The sequence below is a fragment of the Dinoponera quadriceps genome, unplaced genomic scaffold, assembly GCF_001313825.1.
Source record: "Dinoponera quadriceps isolate SergipeBrazil2010 unplaced genomic scaffold, ASM131382v1 scaffold635, whole genome shotgun sequence".
NCBI lineage: Eukaryota > Metazoa > Arthropoda > Insecta > Hymenoptera > Formicidae > Dinoponera > Dinoponera quadriceps.
The window spans coordinates 40,898-55,446 of NW_014554723.1; the positions used below are offsets into that span (position 1 = coordinate 40,898).

The 14,549-nt window shown below is 38.1% G+C and overlaps 1 protein-coding gene across 1 annotated transcript; it reads left to right on the forward strand.

Annotated features, from left to right (window-relative positions):
* Positions 1-12,569: 12,569 nt before the first annotated feature.
* Positions 12,570-13,103, forward strand: LOC106741158 (histone-lysine N-methyltransferase SETMAR-like). Its single transcript, XM_014612872.1, has one exon. The coding sequence runs from the start codon at positions 12,570-12,572 to the stop codon at positions 13,101-13,103; it is 534 nt and encodes a 177-aa protein (XP_014468358.1).
* The last annotated feature ends 1,446 nt before the right edge of the window (positions 13,104-14,549 follow it).

Sequence of the window (14,549 nt, forward strand, 5' to 3'; positions counted from 1 at the left end):
AACAACATGAATTCCTTATTAATAATTACAAATGTAAGGTTAATACCCAACCAGAAGTTTGATTCTTTTCATTATTATTAATGTTTAAATCTTGGAGATAATTAGAGGATCTTAGGAATGGGTTTCAAACTTACACTAAACCGTTTCAACACATCTCCGTTTCATTACATCCGTTTCATTACATCTTACAAGAACATTGCAATATCACGAAATATTAGAAGAATTGCAAAAAGCATTTAAAACTGCAAAAAAATTGGTACTGCAATGTTTGGATGATGATGTACAACAGAATGTATTTCAGAATGATTTTGAAAATTCTACAGATATTTAGAATATAGAAGCTGGGTTACGTCCCGCATATTTTATGGACAATGAATTTTTCTATACTCATTTCTTACAAAATCTTGTTCTCTTACATTGGGAATCAGACGCATTTAGCCAGGTGGCAATTCTGCGATAAAACTGTAGTATGACTAGAAACATAGCATAAGAAACCGACTGGATGTGTAAAAACGTTGGTCCGTCATATAATTTAAACCCAAAAGTTTTTTATCAGATATTATTAACCCATCTTATTAACGCACAAAATACGCCTAATGTTTCCCAACACATCTGTTCTGCAAATAATGCAAAGCAAACACGCAGTGATCCCCTACTCACCCACTCGTCTTGCGTGTGTTCTTATGATTGCTAGCATTTTATGGACCACGTCCTCCACTCACTTTTCGTCTTGAAAAAAAATACATTCCTAACAAATATAGATTCCCCTCCCTAATCGTAGGAGTGGTCAATTTCTGTCTTCTGCGCCTTTGTCATTACCTTCTCCTTAAAACCCTATTGAGAAACCTCCCAATCCCTCACATGTCCCTTCCACGAGAATTGTTTTCATTGGCAATTGTAATCTGCTACTCTCAAAATTCTCTCTATAAAAACCCTACTCTCTTGCCGCCTTGCACAATACACCGCAGTTCTTTAGCAGTATCTGGCAATACAAATATCTAGCAGTACTCTGCAGTTATTTTAGCAGTTTTGACAAATCTGATAGTTTTTAGCATTCTCGTATTCTCATTCTCGGATTAAATACCCAATCTCAAAGTTTTGTTTACGTAATAGTTTTCATTTGTTACCCTTACAGTCATTACGTTAGTCCTCATGTATACAGGATGGATCATTTTAATCTATCCAGTCAAATATTTCGAAAACCAAGCCCGGGAGAAAAAAATTTTTCAGACAAAAGTTGTTTGGTTTCGAGGGAAACATAAGACGGTACTATTGGTTTGACCGCGAAGAATTATTTGAAAGTCACATGAAGGCCACCTCAATTTTTTTTAATGGNTCTTATAGTGTTTTGGAAAGCTCTCGAGGTCAGCTATAAGAATATGTAATAAAAAGTAGAGAATACTATTTAAAAAAATTGAGGTGACCTTCATGTGACTTTCAAATAATTCTTCAAGGTCAAACCAATGATACCGCCTTATGGTCCTCTCGAAACCAAACAACTTTTGTCTGAAAAATTTTTCTCTCTCGGGCTTGGTTTTCGAAATATTCGACTGGATGTATTAAAATGGTCCACCCTTTATATGTGCATTAACACGTTGCGGTTTTATGTCGAGCGTCACTCGACACAGCGTTTCGTTTCAACAAGTCCTATGTCGAGCAGCACTCGATACCGCGTTTCGTTCCAACGCGTCCTATGACGCGGCAGAGTCGACGTTGACAGAATCTTCATCGTACGTTAAAAGAGATAAGATAAGATCTGCGGTGTAGCATCATAAATGTTTTCCAAAATAAACGGTACGAAGCGGATGAGCGATTGGCGAAATCTGTGCGGACCGGCTGGGACAAAATTGCGAATACAGCGCAGACCGCAAAGGGTTAATATTTTGTATTAATTGTCCGACCACAGCCATGTTCTGCGTACTATTCACTACAGTCGATCCATCTAAATTGTAAGTTTCAATTTCATATTTATATATGATTTTTAATAATTTTGTCCCAAACTCCATTCCACTTTACTACTTAAACACATACATACACAGCGTAATTATTATCTTCCTTGTATTATTTAAAGTTATTATTCTCACCATACCAATATGTTAAACATTCTTGTTACGTTAAATCCGATTGTATTACATTAAGTTACACGGATTACTTTTTACTTAATCTTACTTTGATTTTCATCTTCTATTTGCATTATTCCAATAATGCTGGTTTATAAAAGTTTGTTTGATGTTAAGGCATATTTCTCATTATTTAACTTTAGCTAATCGTTTCACCTTTTAAATATTACATTTTTTACAATGTCTTTTCTCATCAATTTATCACTATTGTTAATCCATGTGAGGAGCAAATTATGTTACTAGTATAATTAATAAACTCTCTAAACTTGTTCAAAATGCCTTAAAATTAACTAAGTTTGTAACATTTATTCATTCATTTGCTTTCAATTACTTTAATCAAAATTCCCCTTTCAACACTTTCATACGGTTCTATCTCAGGTAAAGAGATTAAGTTCTATGACCTAAATAGAAAACCACCTTACGTACGTTCTGCGATCGGAGTAAATTGGCCTTTCCGGACTTTGTCCTGATCTGCAGACCTGCTAGTACATTTAGGCCTCGCGAGTGCGCGAGTATGCGATATCTGTTACGTACATGCTCTTCCGAGACGTAACAGCTGATTAAGCGATGCAAGATTTTAAAAATCTTGGTAATAATTTCGCTCAAAAAGTTAATGTGCTTAAAATGATAGAAAAATTGGATACCTACCAAAAGTGAGTATTTGATAAAGTAATTAATATTATTACATAAGATAAATTATTACGGTTGTACAAGGTGCGCCAGCTAAATTTGGACTAAGTTAAATTTGAATTTCTCGCTAACTTTTACTTCCTGAGTAAACACTAGTTGGCATTAGAATAATGCACACACATCTGTAAAACAGTCATGAAATAAAAATAGCCGATTCAACACAAACAATTTGGAGTTTAACCGAAGAATTGCGATTGTCGAAAGTCTCTACGTTGAGCATGCGCCACATGAAATTATGAGGTTCTTCGGTTATTTGAAATCAACTATTTCCCGGGTAGCTCGTAAGTTTTCGACTAAGCAATCCAAGGAACGCTCCTATGATTCGGTAAGGAAGAAATATTCACGTGAAAGGATATCAAGGACTGAAATATTGGAAAAAGCCCAGGATTTGATTTCAATCGCTCCGAAAATTGGCTTCGATCTTGGGTGTGAGCAATACCATCATGCGAAGAATTGCTGAGGAGGACCTAAGATACACATCTTACGTCATTAAAGTGCGAAAAATGCTTTTGGAAGATGCGAAGATCAAGAGATTTGCCCGTTGCCGCTTGTTGCTGTGCTCGCTCAAGAACGAAGCATTTGGCCGCTTCAAATTTTTTTCAGAGGAAAAGATCTTCACCGTAAATGTCACGGTGAGTCGTAGGAACAACCGTTGGTTCGTCCAAGACCCCGAAGATATCTCTGTTGTAGCTAAGACAAAATTTCTAGCGAACATCCACGCGCTCAGCGTCGTTTCCAGTGATGGTGACGTTATGCCGCCTCATTTCTTTAAGAAGAGTGAAACGGTCGCAGAAGAGGTATACATGCTGGTTTTATCGATGTTAGTAAATTCCTGGATGAAGAATATAGCCTCAAAAAGGCCGTACATATTTCAGTAAAACGGCGCACTCTCTCACACGAGTTACTTGATTCAAAACTGGTTCTCTGACAATGTCGAAACGTTTTGGTCAAAAACGTTTTGACCCCCAAATAGTTCAAACCTTAATTCATTAGACTACTACGTTTTGAGCGTTGTTGAGAGAGTCAGTAATAAGTCGGGACACCCTAATGTGGCATCTCTACGGACCTCAAATCAACAGGCATTCGCAGACATAGACTGAGATCAAATACAGAAAGCATGTTCTAGTTTCAGGCCGAGGATTGAGGCGGTGATCGAGACAGGAAGTAGTTATATAGAGCGAAAGTTTACAGAAAGTCTCCCATAAATAAAATATGCAATCCAGTTTTTGTAAGTTTAATTTATTATTTAATAAACGACTTTTAGAGTAAAATGTAATTTTAGTTCCAATTTAGCTAGTGCACCCTGTAGTATAAGAGTATATATCAGTGCGTAAGTCATACTCACATTTAAAATCTTCCATACTAACATTTCATCATTCAGTCGCAATTACAATGGACAATTGCAAAGCAGTTACAATGTAATATGATACAAGATATCGAATACAACCAAGAAATTACTCTTGATTACATATTTTTAATAAACCATTTTTTTTTCTAACGGGTAACATTCCACGGGATGTAAAACTACTAATATTTGTTTACACAAACCACCGCAGCTTTTGACAAAAATTTTAATTTGTGTGAATATTCGCATACACGGTCTATGCTGCGAACGGCTGCTATAAGCTTCAGCCTTACTTGTAATCTCTCTCTCTCTCTCTCTCTCTCTCTCTCTCTCTCTCTCTCTCTCTCTCTCTCTCNCTCTCTCTCTCTCTCATGGGATACGAGATAGCTTTTGCCGTTATCCCTTGGCTTTAACGCGGTCCTGAGCCACTATCATAACTTTTTCTTCTTTCTCTCGTTTGACGTAATGAAGTTAGTCTGGTAGCCTGTTTCAGTCGCTCTTGCACTAACCGTAAATAATCAATTGTGAATTCACTACACTTTCATACATATACTAAACCCGTAGCAAAGTCGCACGAACTGTGGTCTTTATATTGCTAAATCACAGTTATTATTTGGAATGTGACCACAACCTTTTTTTGTGCGAACCAAATAAATTGAAACATTTACATTACCCTAAGGGAATTCCTAATTTATTTATTTTTTCCCCAACTTTCCCTCATTCCGACGCTCTCACATCGATTTTAGAGCTAGTAAGATTGAAATAACAACCCACGTGGAAACCTAACGTTCGACAATTTAAACTGCTTAGCACGGTGGAGTGCAATTACGAGAAAATAATTAAAAAATGGTATTGTTTGGCATCAAATGTAAGCGAAAGCGATACGCACACAAAGACTGTGTCAATAAAGATTATTTGAGTGATTGATTACAAAATTATCGTATTATCATAACAATCGTACTGACTATTTTACAACTTATATCTAGTAAATCGCTATTTCATGAGATAATTGTAAGGTTAAATTGATACCGTATTATTACAATTTACATTCAAACTAACCTATTTTAATCTCTTTTCTGTAATAATAAATATTCACATTATTTAGAGTCATTAATTAGAAATGACTACTAAAATTTACAAGTTATTTAAGAAACAAAGGAATATAACCAGCTATGCTTTGAATATTATTATCAATTGTTCTGCAAAAATCAATAACATATTATAGGATAGTACGCGATGTTCCCATATATACACGGTGTCCGGTATGTTTCGTATATCCTGTTACGTCCCGGACGCGGATGTTGGGTTATTGAAAGATACGGAATCGCGCTGCAAACGCGAGGATTTGTGTGGAGTGTAAATGTCCTTTATGGGTCAATGGATTTAACCAATTTACCCTGGGATGGACGAGGCTGTGTGAATGCTGTTGTGGATATGGATGAGCGCGTATGTGAGTGTGTGTGTGTAAGATTGAAGTAGGTTGATAAATAAAAGAGTTGCAAAAATTAAATTTATTTACGTTTGAGCAGTTGTTCTGAGTTAATTCATACTCAAAGTAGAAGCCGAGAGAGAGTCGCGAGGGCAAAAAACTTTCCCTCAGCTTCTTGCGTCACCTTTTATAGGTAGGTAATGAGACACTTCCGCGCAGGTTCCTCATTACCCAATTAGGGGTAAGGTACATCTTACGCCATAAAAAATGAGTCAAATGGGTTTTTCTTGCCATTCATTAGAACTATTATTTTTTCAGCGTTATCGCTGTCGATTGCTTCATCCGAAGCGATGATCTGATACCTCGGGGTATCCCTATTGTTTAACACTCGATATTCTTTCGGCGCTATCGCTGCCGATTGCTTCATCCGAAACAATGATCTAATACCTCGTGGTATCCCTAACCAGAAGATATTATGTAACACACAAATGGTTGCATGAGCGAGTAGACTACATATTCGATGGTGAATTATAAATTAATGCAAGAAAGATTGTTTGGCGTACAAAACGTTACGCAAACGTAACAATCCGCTCGTATGTAAATAGAAGGGGTTAAACTTATAACGGTGCCGACATATCATTGGCTTTCTCATGACCTGACCAACTATCTGTCAAGCTGCAACCGGCGCTTTGTGCCACACAAACTATCACAAGGTGCGCACGTGTCACACCGTGGTAATGACGGGTGATCACGTGCGCGTCTAAACAAAAACAAATGCGCCGTTTCCGCAAAACACCAGCTGAAATGCTGTATAAAAGCCCGATCTGTCACAGCATAGAGGCCTATTCCACCGGAGTTAGCCAGATCGAAGAGATCACAAGCTCTACCGGGTCCCGATCCCAAGGTCGAGAAACTAAGACTGTGTGTGCGCCGTCCCAACTGCGAGTACACAGCCGCACTCGATTTACTTTCTTCCGGTAGGCACGAGGTGGTGAGTTCGCCGTCTCTCCCGTGCAAATCGCGGGCATCGGATTTCCATCTATCATTCGGGACGGTATGTTCTACGTCTTCTCCAAGAGAACCCGGTCCTATCCACCCTACGGCCACCGTTTGGGGAGAAACCAACGAGTCCGGAGTGGCGACTTCGCCGTCTCCACCGAGTCCACTCGGCCTCGTCTCTGAAACCTCAAGCGGACATCATGTCCTCCGCGTAACTAATCTCCTTGCGCCGAATGCAAAAGAATGTGCCGTGTGTTAGTTTGTAAGTAGAGACTGGGGGAGCAGAACTTCTGGACAGTGCCATCGTAGAGGAAAACACGACAAGTCGGGGTGATGTTATTTCGCCGTCTTCGCCGAGCCTTCTCGGTCTTGTCTCCCCTGCGAGAAGACTCTTGCGCTGCCACTGTGCCGGGCACTAGTCCACAATACCCGCGACTACGCACCGTATACCGCAACCACCGAAACACCGCATCACCCGAGGGAAACAGCGTACCGATGCAAGAGTGCCCCCAGATACCGCTAGGTGCCTCCTGGCCGCAGCGCCGGTTGTGCTCCGCTCCCCTGGGAACAAGTTGCATCGGAAAGTGCTTTCGTTTCCGGGCCGCTTGCGCATAGCCATCGTCTGGCATTCTCCGATGCACCATTAAAGCGCCGTAATCATAAAAGCAGGTGCACCGCGGCACAACAAGACGCGTTAAAACACCGCGCCCGCTCTACGCGACGCTACCGATTGTATACCCATCCGCGATACTCGAATATAAGTCGCCGTGTATACATAGCCGCAAACCCATTTACAGCGAATTCATCTACCGCGAATCTGAAATAGGCTAGACGTCATCACGCGTCGCGACCGACGTTTGTAAACAACACGTTCCGACGCATCTATTGACAAACGACAAAGACGGTTTAAAAAACCGGAGCTGCCAGCCGCAGCTGAGCCATTTGTATCCATCAACCAGCCTTTAAAATACAAATAAATCGTTGTTTCTCTATCAAAACGATCTCTCACGATACTACTACGAACCCGGCAATCCGGCGATCCGCTCCGGGGCTACCGCCACCACGACAAGCTGACTACTCGAGATCCCTCTGACGCGAAGGAGAACCTAGCGACCGAAAAGGAGAACGCGACGTTTCCGAGCAATAAACAAGAGAAACGCACGCACGTCGCAAACTGATAAAAAAGTTAGTCACCATTATGCAAAATTCGCAATAGTTAACGAGAAATTATATTGTTCTCTCTGGGTTAATAAGCGTACGAGAAGCGATAGACCCAACATATAGGAAAAAATATGTTTTTTAGCGATGCTTAATTGTGATACTTACGAATCGCGACTCACCGTGTTCCTCCGCAGAATCTGTGTTTCTTCTCATTGCTGTCATATGCTCCTCATAGCTTTGGGTGGAGGAACGCGGCGAGACGCGATTCGCAAACGTGGTCGAAGACGTCTTTCTTTCTATATGTTTAACCTATAGACATAGTAAAAATAGAAGGAACATGTTTTCTAATAAGCAGTGAAGATAAGATATAAAAAGACGGACAATAAATGCTGTGCGGCTTTCTCTTTCTGATGAGGAAGGAGTGGAAAAAAATAGGAGCAAAAAAGTGAGCAGACAGCTGAATATTCCATCGTTCACGCACCATTAATTTTTTCATTATTATATAAATTTTCTGGTGTGTGAACCATCGAGTACTTAACTGTCTGCTTACTCTTTCTTATCCTTCTCTTTCCCCACTCTTTCTGCATCAGAGAGAGAGAAAGAGACACGGCATCTATTGTCCATCTCTTTCTATTTGATCTTCAGTTCTCGTGCTTTATGCTCGGTCTATTCTTTCAATGTCTATGGTTCGGCTTATCACTTCTCGTGCGCCCAATAGCTCAGATAAGATAACTAATTCCTCGTTAGCTATTGCAAATTTTGCATAATAGTTTTTATTTTTTCTATCAGTTTAACTCCTTCTATCTGCACATGAGCGATTGTATAAAATATACCGGACACCCTGTATATTTTTTTCGCCATTGTTCAATAAATTGAATTCAGTGTCAATATTCCTGATTGTTTTTATTAATAATAATGGAACAAATTAAAGGATTAAATTGCTGTTATCAGATGTAATGATATAAGATCCCAATTAGTAACAAAGTAACCCTATAGTGAAAATAAATTAATAAATTATCATAATAATACATGTATTAAGTATATTTTTAGTTACATTTATTTAGCATTAACATTTATTTTGCTCGAAAGTTTAAACATTATGAATGCTAATTGCATTATATTTTTTTAAATTTATGGTGAAATTCTAATAAATGTATAATATGTTTTCAAAAGTGACGGAAATACCATTTAGTGACATGTAACTTCGATTTTCTAACGCCTATATATTTATATAACTAACAGATGACATATACGAGGTCTGTTCAAAAAGTATACCGAATTTTCAATTTCCGTGGGTTACGTACATTCGATTTTCGATTTTTTTGTGGCGTTATGTTGGTACTCATGTCCCTCACTTATGCCGACAAGTTCGGCCATTTTGAATATTCAGTTTATCTTTGACAGCTGTTTTGCTTGGACGTGTTTTGGCTCGTCTTCGATTTTTGCCTATTCCAAAAAATGGATCAAAGAATCTNTTAAGTGCGCGGACGCATTCCGAATGTTGACTGTGGCATATGGTGAAGCTACCTTGGACCGAAGCAACGTTTATCGGTGGTACAAAATATTCTCAGAGGGCCGAGAAAATGTGAACGACAAAGAGTGTGTCGGACGCCAGAGCACGTCAACAACAGACGAAAACATTGATGAAGAGAAGAAAATACTATTGGCCAATCGTCGAATCACCGTTAGAAAAGTTGCTGAGAATCTAAACATATCGATTGGTTAGTGCCATTCGATTTTTACTAATGATTTGGGCATGAGACGGGTCGCCGCGAAATTCGTACCAACGCCCCTGCTCATACATTGTTGGATGTGCGCTAATTTTTGGCCAAAAACAACACACTAATGATGCCGCAGGCGCTGTATTCCCCAGACCTGGCCCCCTGTGACTTTTTCTTGTTCCCAAAACTGAAGAGGTACATGAAAGGACGACGCTACGCTACGATTGAAGAGATAAAGGCATCGAAGGAGGAGCAGAACAAAATTTAAAAAAATGTTTTTTTGGAGTGCTTCGAGGATTGGAAAAAACGTTGGCACAAGTGTATAACATCTGATGGGGATTACTTGGAAGGAGACAAAGTAGATATTCATGAATAAATAAATAATTTTTGGAAAAAATGCAAAATTCCCGATACTTTTTGAAAAGACCTCGTATATACTGCCGGATTGCTGTTATCGTTATTTGGTCCTAATTTGAATAGACGGATTAGATATTAGGACACTAGGGCTATGTTCTGATATTTATTAATAATTTAAAAATTTACAGTTCATGGCATGTGTACTATAGGTTTTCATTACTTACAACAAATATCGAAACGTATTCTAGGAATCAAGTATTTCAACTAACATACTATGACATATATAAATAAATAGACAGCCATCATTATGTTAATGCGTTTGTCCAAGCTTATATTACGAAAACATCATATAATTTTTCTGAGCTGTGTAAGAGACTATTGTAGTGAAGTAAGCATACTGAAATATGACAGGGAAACTTGTATGATCTGTAAACACAATAATGAATTACATCTAAAAATCACTGAGAAACGATAACTTATAATATGTTTATACAAACCGAGCTGAAATTTTCCATCTATATTACGTATATCTTGCCTGCCTTTACATGACACGGTTTCATGGTACGTATTAATGTAAATCGTAACATTTGCCAAGATCTCAATGAAGTCGTATAACAGTTACAGCTGTAACTATTAATTGTATTCGATATATATTGATTATTATACTGGTTCTTGGCGTTCGAAAGTCCTGTTTGTTCACTCAAAGACGATTTACGTTTATTGTTAATTCATCAAAGTGAATTTACGAGATGGTAGAATAAAGAAATTTTAAAAGGAAATTTATGTATTAGGAGTACAAATAATTTCGGTATCTTTTTACATGAATTTGACATTTATTAAAAAAAAAGGAATTAAATGTCAATCCCGGCAATAATCTCCATTATTTGCAACATATTTCTATTATCTTTCAGGCAACTGGCGAATCGAAGAAAATATGACAGTTTTGAATTGAAAAATCATTTATTCTTTTTTGACTTCCTTGAGAATCAACTATAAGGCTTCAATGATTAGAGCAGATGATAATTTGAAGTTACAAAGTTTGGGAAAAGCCGTGTTATGTCCTGGGTATCTCGGGAACTAAGAATTCCTCTTTTTTTATATGATTGGGAAGCAGACGGACTTAGGGCAAGCGCTATTGTAAAAAGGGTAAGATTACAATGGCTCGCCGTTAAAATGCACCATATGTTTCCTAACGCGTCTGTCATCCTTTCCGTCTACACGTAAGGTACATAGTTTTATTACATCCTGGGTACCCCGGGAACAACGAATTCCTTTTTTTTTTATAATTAAAATTATCTTGCCGACTCCACGTAAGGCACGTAGTTGTTACATCCTGGGTACCTTGAGAGCAGTAAATTCCTTTTTTATGATCGTGAAACAAACGGATTTGGGCAAGCGTTGTTGTAAAAAGATATGATTACATGCCGCCAAATGCGTCATGAGCTTCCCAATGCGCCTGCGATCTTATTCGCCTTTATTTATAATCGATCGGACTCAGGCCCTTTGATGGGATTAGGTTCTTGGGATCATTTATGGGATTTGATGAAGATTAGGTTCTTAGGATCATTTATGACATCCAGATGATATTAAGAATTTTTCAGAGTATCCGTTTTCATATCCTCTATATCCGTTTTCCACTCCTCTCGTTGGCGATCGTCACCCGCCACCCTCAAAAATCTTCCCTATATAAACCTCACTCTCTTGCCGCGAGCACTTTGCCCGTTTGACTACTGTCGTGTATTATCGTTTTTAATATCTTTTGCGTTCGTGCCATTACGGCTTCCGCCACGACTTCGCCTTTGTTGTTCAGATCGGGATCTCTCCAGTGCCACCCGTTTCGTGAAAATTGCTGCGCTGCGTAACTCGGGATTTCCTAAAGATATTCGTTCCGATATTCCGGTAATTAGGCCGAGTATTAAAATCGCTCGATTTAACAGTAATCAGACAGTGTCAGTCAGTCAGTGTCAGTCAGTCAGTTTCAGTCAGTGAGTCATTTTCACTTCCCCTTCTGCTGCCGAACAACTCGCTGTGCAAATCGGGATCTCTTAAGTGAACAATTTCTTTCAGAATTCAGGGATCCTATAAATCTGGTACACCACGGAGATCAACGAAACCATGTTCTACGTACTATTAACTACAGTTGATTCACCTAAATCGTAAGTCTCTATTTCATATTTAAACATGACTTTTAATCATTTCAATCCAATCTTCAATCCAACTTCACTTTACAGAACACACACATACACAGCGTAATTATTATCTTTCTTGTATTATGTAATGATGTTTTTCTCGTCATACCGATACGTTAAACATTCTTGTTACGTTAAATCCGATTGTATTGTATTAAGTTACACGAATTATTTTTTACTTAATCTTACTTTAATCTTCATCTTGTATTTGTATTATTCCAATAATTCTGATTTATAAAAGTTTGTTTAATATTAACCCATATAACTCATTGTTTAACTTTTGTTAACGCTTTCATCTTTTAAATATCGTATCTTTACAATGACTTTTTTCATCAATTTACCACTATTATTAATCCATGAACCAAATTATATTATTAGTACGAGGGTGGTCCAGAAGTACCCGACTTGACCTAAAAATGGCGGTAGTTGTTTGAAAAATATCACTGTATTAAAAAGTACACAATTTATGAAGCATATGTTTCAAGTTTGAAGACGCCACGTTGTTTAGTATTTGTTTGGCAGCCATCAATAGTGAACGTTTTCAGTGGATTTGTGAAAATGAAGAAAATTGGTCATCGTTATGTGATACAATACTTTTATTCGAAAGGCCTCAGCCCAACCAATATAAAAGCTAAACTGGATTCTACTCTGGGTGAGTCTGCTTCTTCGTTTACAACAGTAAAATATTGGGTAGCAGAGTTTAAACGAGGTCGTACCAGATGCCAAGACGAGCATCGCAGTGGTCGACCAAATGAGGTAACGACTCCAGAAATGATGAAGAAAATCCACAGAGCGGTACTGGATGATCGTCGATTGAAAGTGCGCGAGATAGCAGACATAGTAGCCATTTCAAAAAGTGCGGTACATTGCATATTATCTGAAAATTTGCACATCAGAAAGCTGTGTGCAAGATGGGTGCCGCGTTTGCTCACACTCGAGCAAAAACAGTGTCGTGAAGATGTTTCAATTGAGTGTTTAGCAAAGTTTCACAGCAACAAAGCAGAATTTTTGCGCCGTTTTATAACCATGGATGAAACATGGGTCCATCACTTCACACCCGAGACAAAAGAACAATCAAAACAATGGACTTAAAAAGGAGAACCGGCTCCAAAGAAGGCGAAGATCGTTTCATCTGCAGGCAAGGTCATGGCGTCGGTTTTTTGGAATGTGCGTGGGATAATTTTCATTGACTATCTTGAAAAAGGAAAAACTATCAACGGCGAGTATTATGCGAACTTATTGCAACGTTTGAGCGAAGAAATCAAGCAAAAACGGCCGCATTTGGCTAAGAAGAAAGTGTTGTTTCATCAAGACAATGCACCAGCTCACAAATCCGTTATTGCAATGGTCAAAATTAATAAATTAAAGTTTAAATTGCTACCTCATGCACCCTAATTGCCAGATTTAGCTCTCTGGGATTATTTTCTGTTCCCAAACTTGAAAGAATGGCTCAATGGTCAAAGATTTTCCAACGATGAAGAAGTGATATCGGCAGTTAATGGCTATTTTGAGGAGCAAGACTGTTCTTATTATAAAGAGGATATCGAACTTATTGAACATCGCTGGGAAAAGTGTATAGAGCTGAAAGGAGGTTATGTTGAAAAATAAATACATTTTTTCAAAAATTTTTGTGTTTTCTTTGTAGGATCGGGTACTTCTGGGACCACCCTCTTATAATTAATAAACGGTTTTATTCAAAATGCCCTAAATTTAACCAAGTTGTTAAAATTATTTTTCATTTCCTTTTAATTACTTAAATCTGAATTCCCCTCTCAACATTTTTATATGGTCCTATCCCAGGTAAAGAAATTAAGTTCTTTGACCTAAATAAAGGACCACCTACCTTACGATCTGTGATCAGAGTGGGGCCTCTTTTGACTTGATCTGCAGACCTACCAGTACGTTTAGGCCTCGCTAGTGTGCGAGTAAGCAATGTTTGTTGCGTACATCCTCTTCCAAGACGTAACAGCCTTATGAGAAAGAATTTCCTTGCTTATGCTAGAAATGATTTATGGAGCTGCTTTCGCAGTATGTGGCCGCACGTTATCGTGCAACAGAATTACCTGTTTAGTTCCATCGCCGGTAAAAAATCTTTTTTATATAAATATGTCACTCAGCACCTTCACCTAAAGCGAAACAAATTATTTCAACAGCCTTAGTAGCATATTTATTCAACAGAAACGCAAAAAAGATCCAGTGCCTAAGATATTTTCGGACGACGTCGTGATAACTACAATACATTTAACAAGAAAGTATAAGTAATAATTTAAAAAGAATAAGAGATAAAGTCAAATCTTTTTTTCTTATCGGAGAAAGAAGATTTTTATTAATACGCAATTACCTAATATTTGAAGCAGTTTCTTCTATTATCAATTATTGCTTGGAATCGTTTTTGTACGTTTTCGATCAGATTTTTGGCGTATTCTGTCGGTAAAAAGCGCCATATTTTTATTATTTTTGTGCACAGCTTCTTCAGAGTGAAGACACGCTTCCCTTTAAATTTCATCTGAACATATGACCATACATTTTCAATGGGAT

Coding starts and splice junctions, on each gene's coding strand:
- LOC106741158 (XM_014612872.1), top strand. CDS start 12,570: ATGAAGAAAATTGGTCATCGTTATGTGATACAATACTTTTATTCGAAA.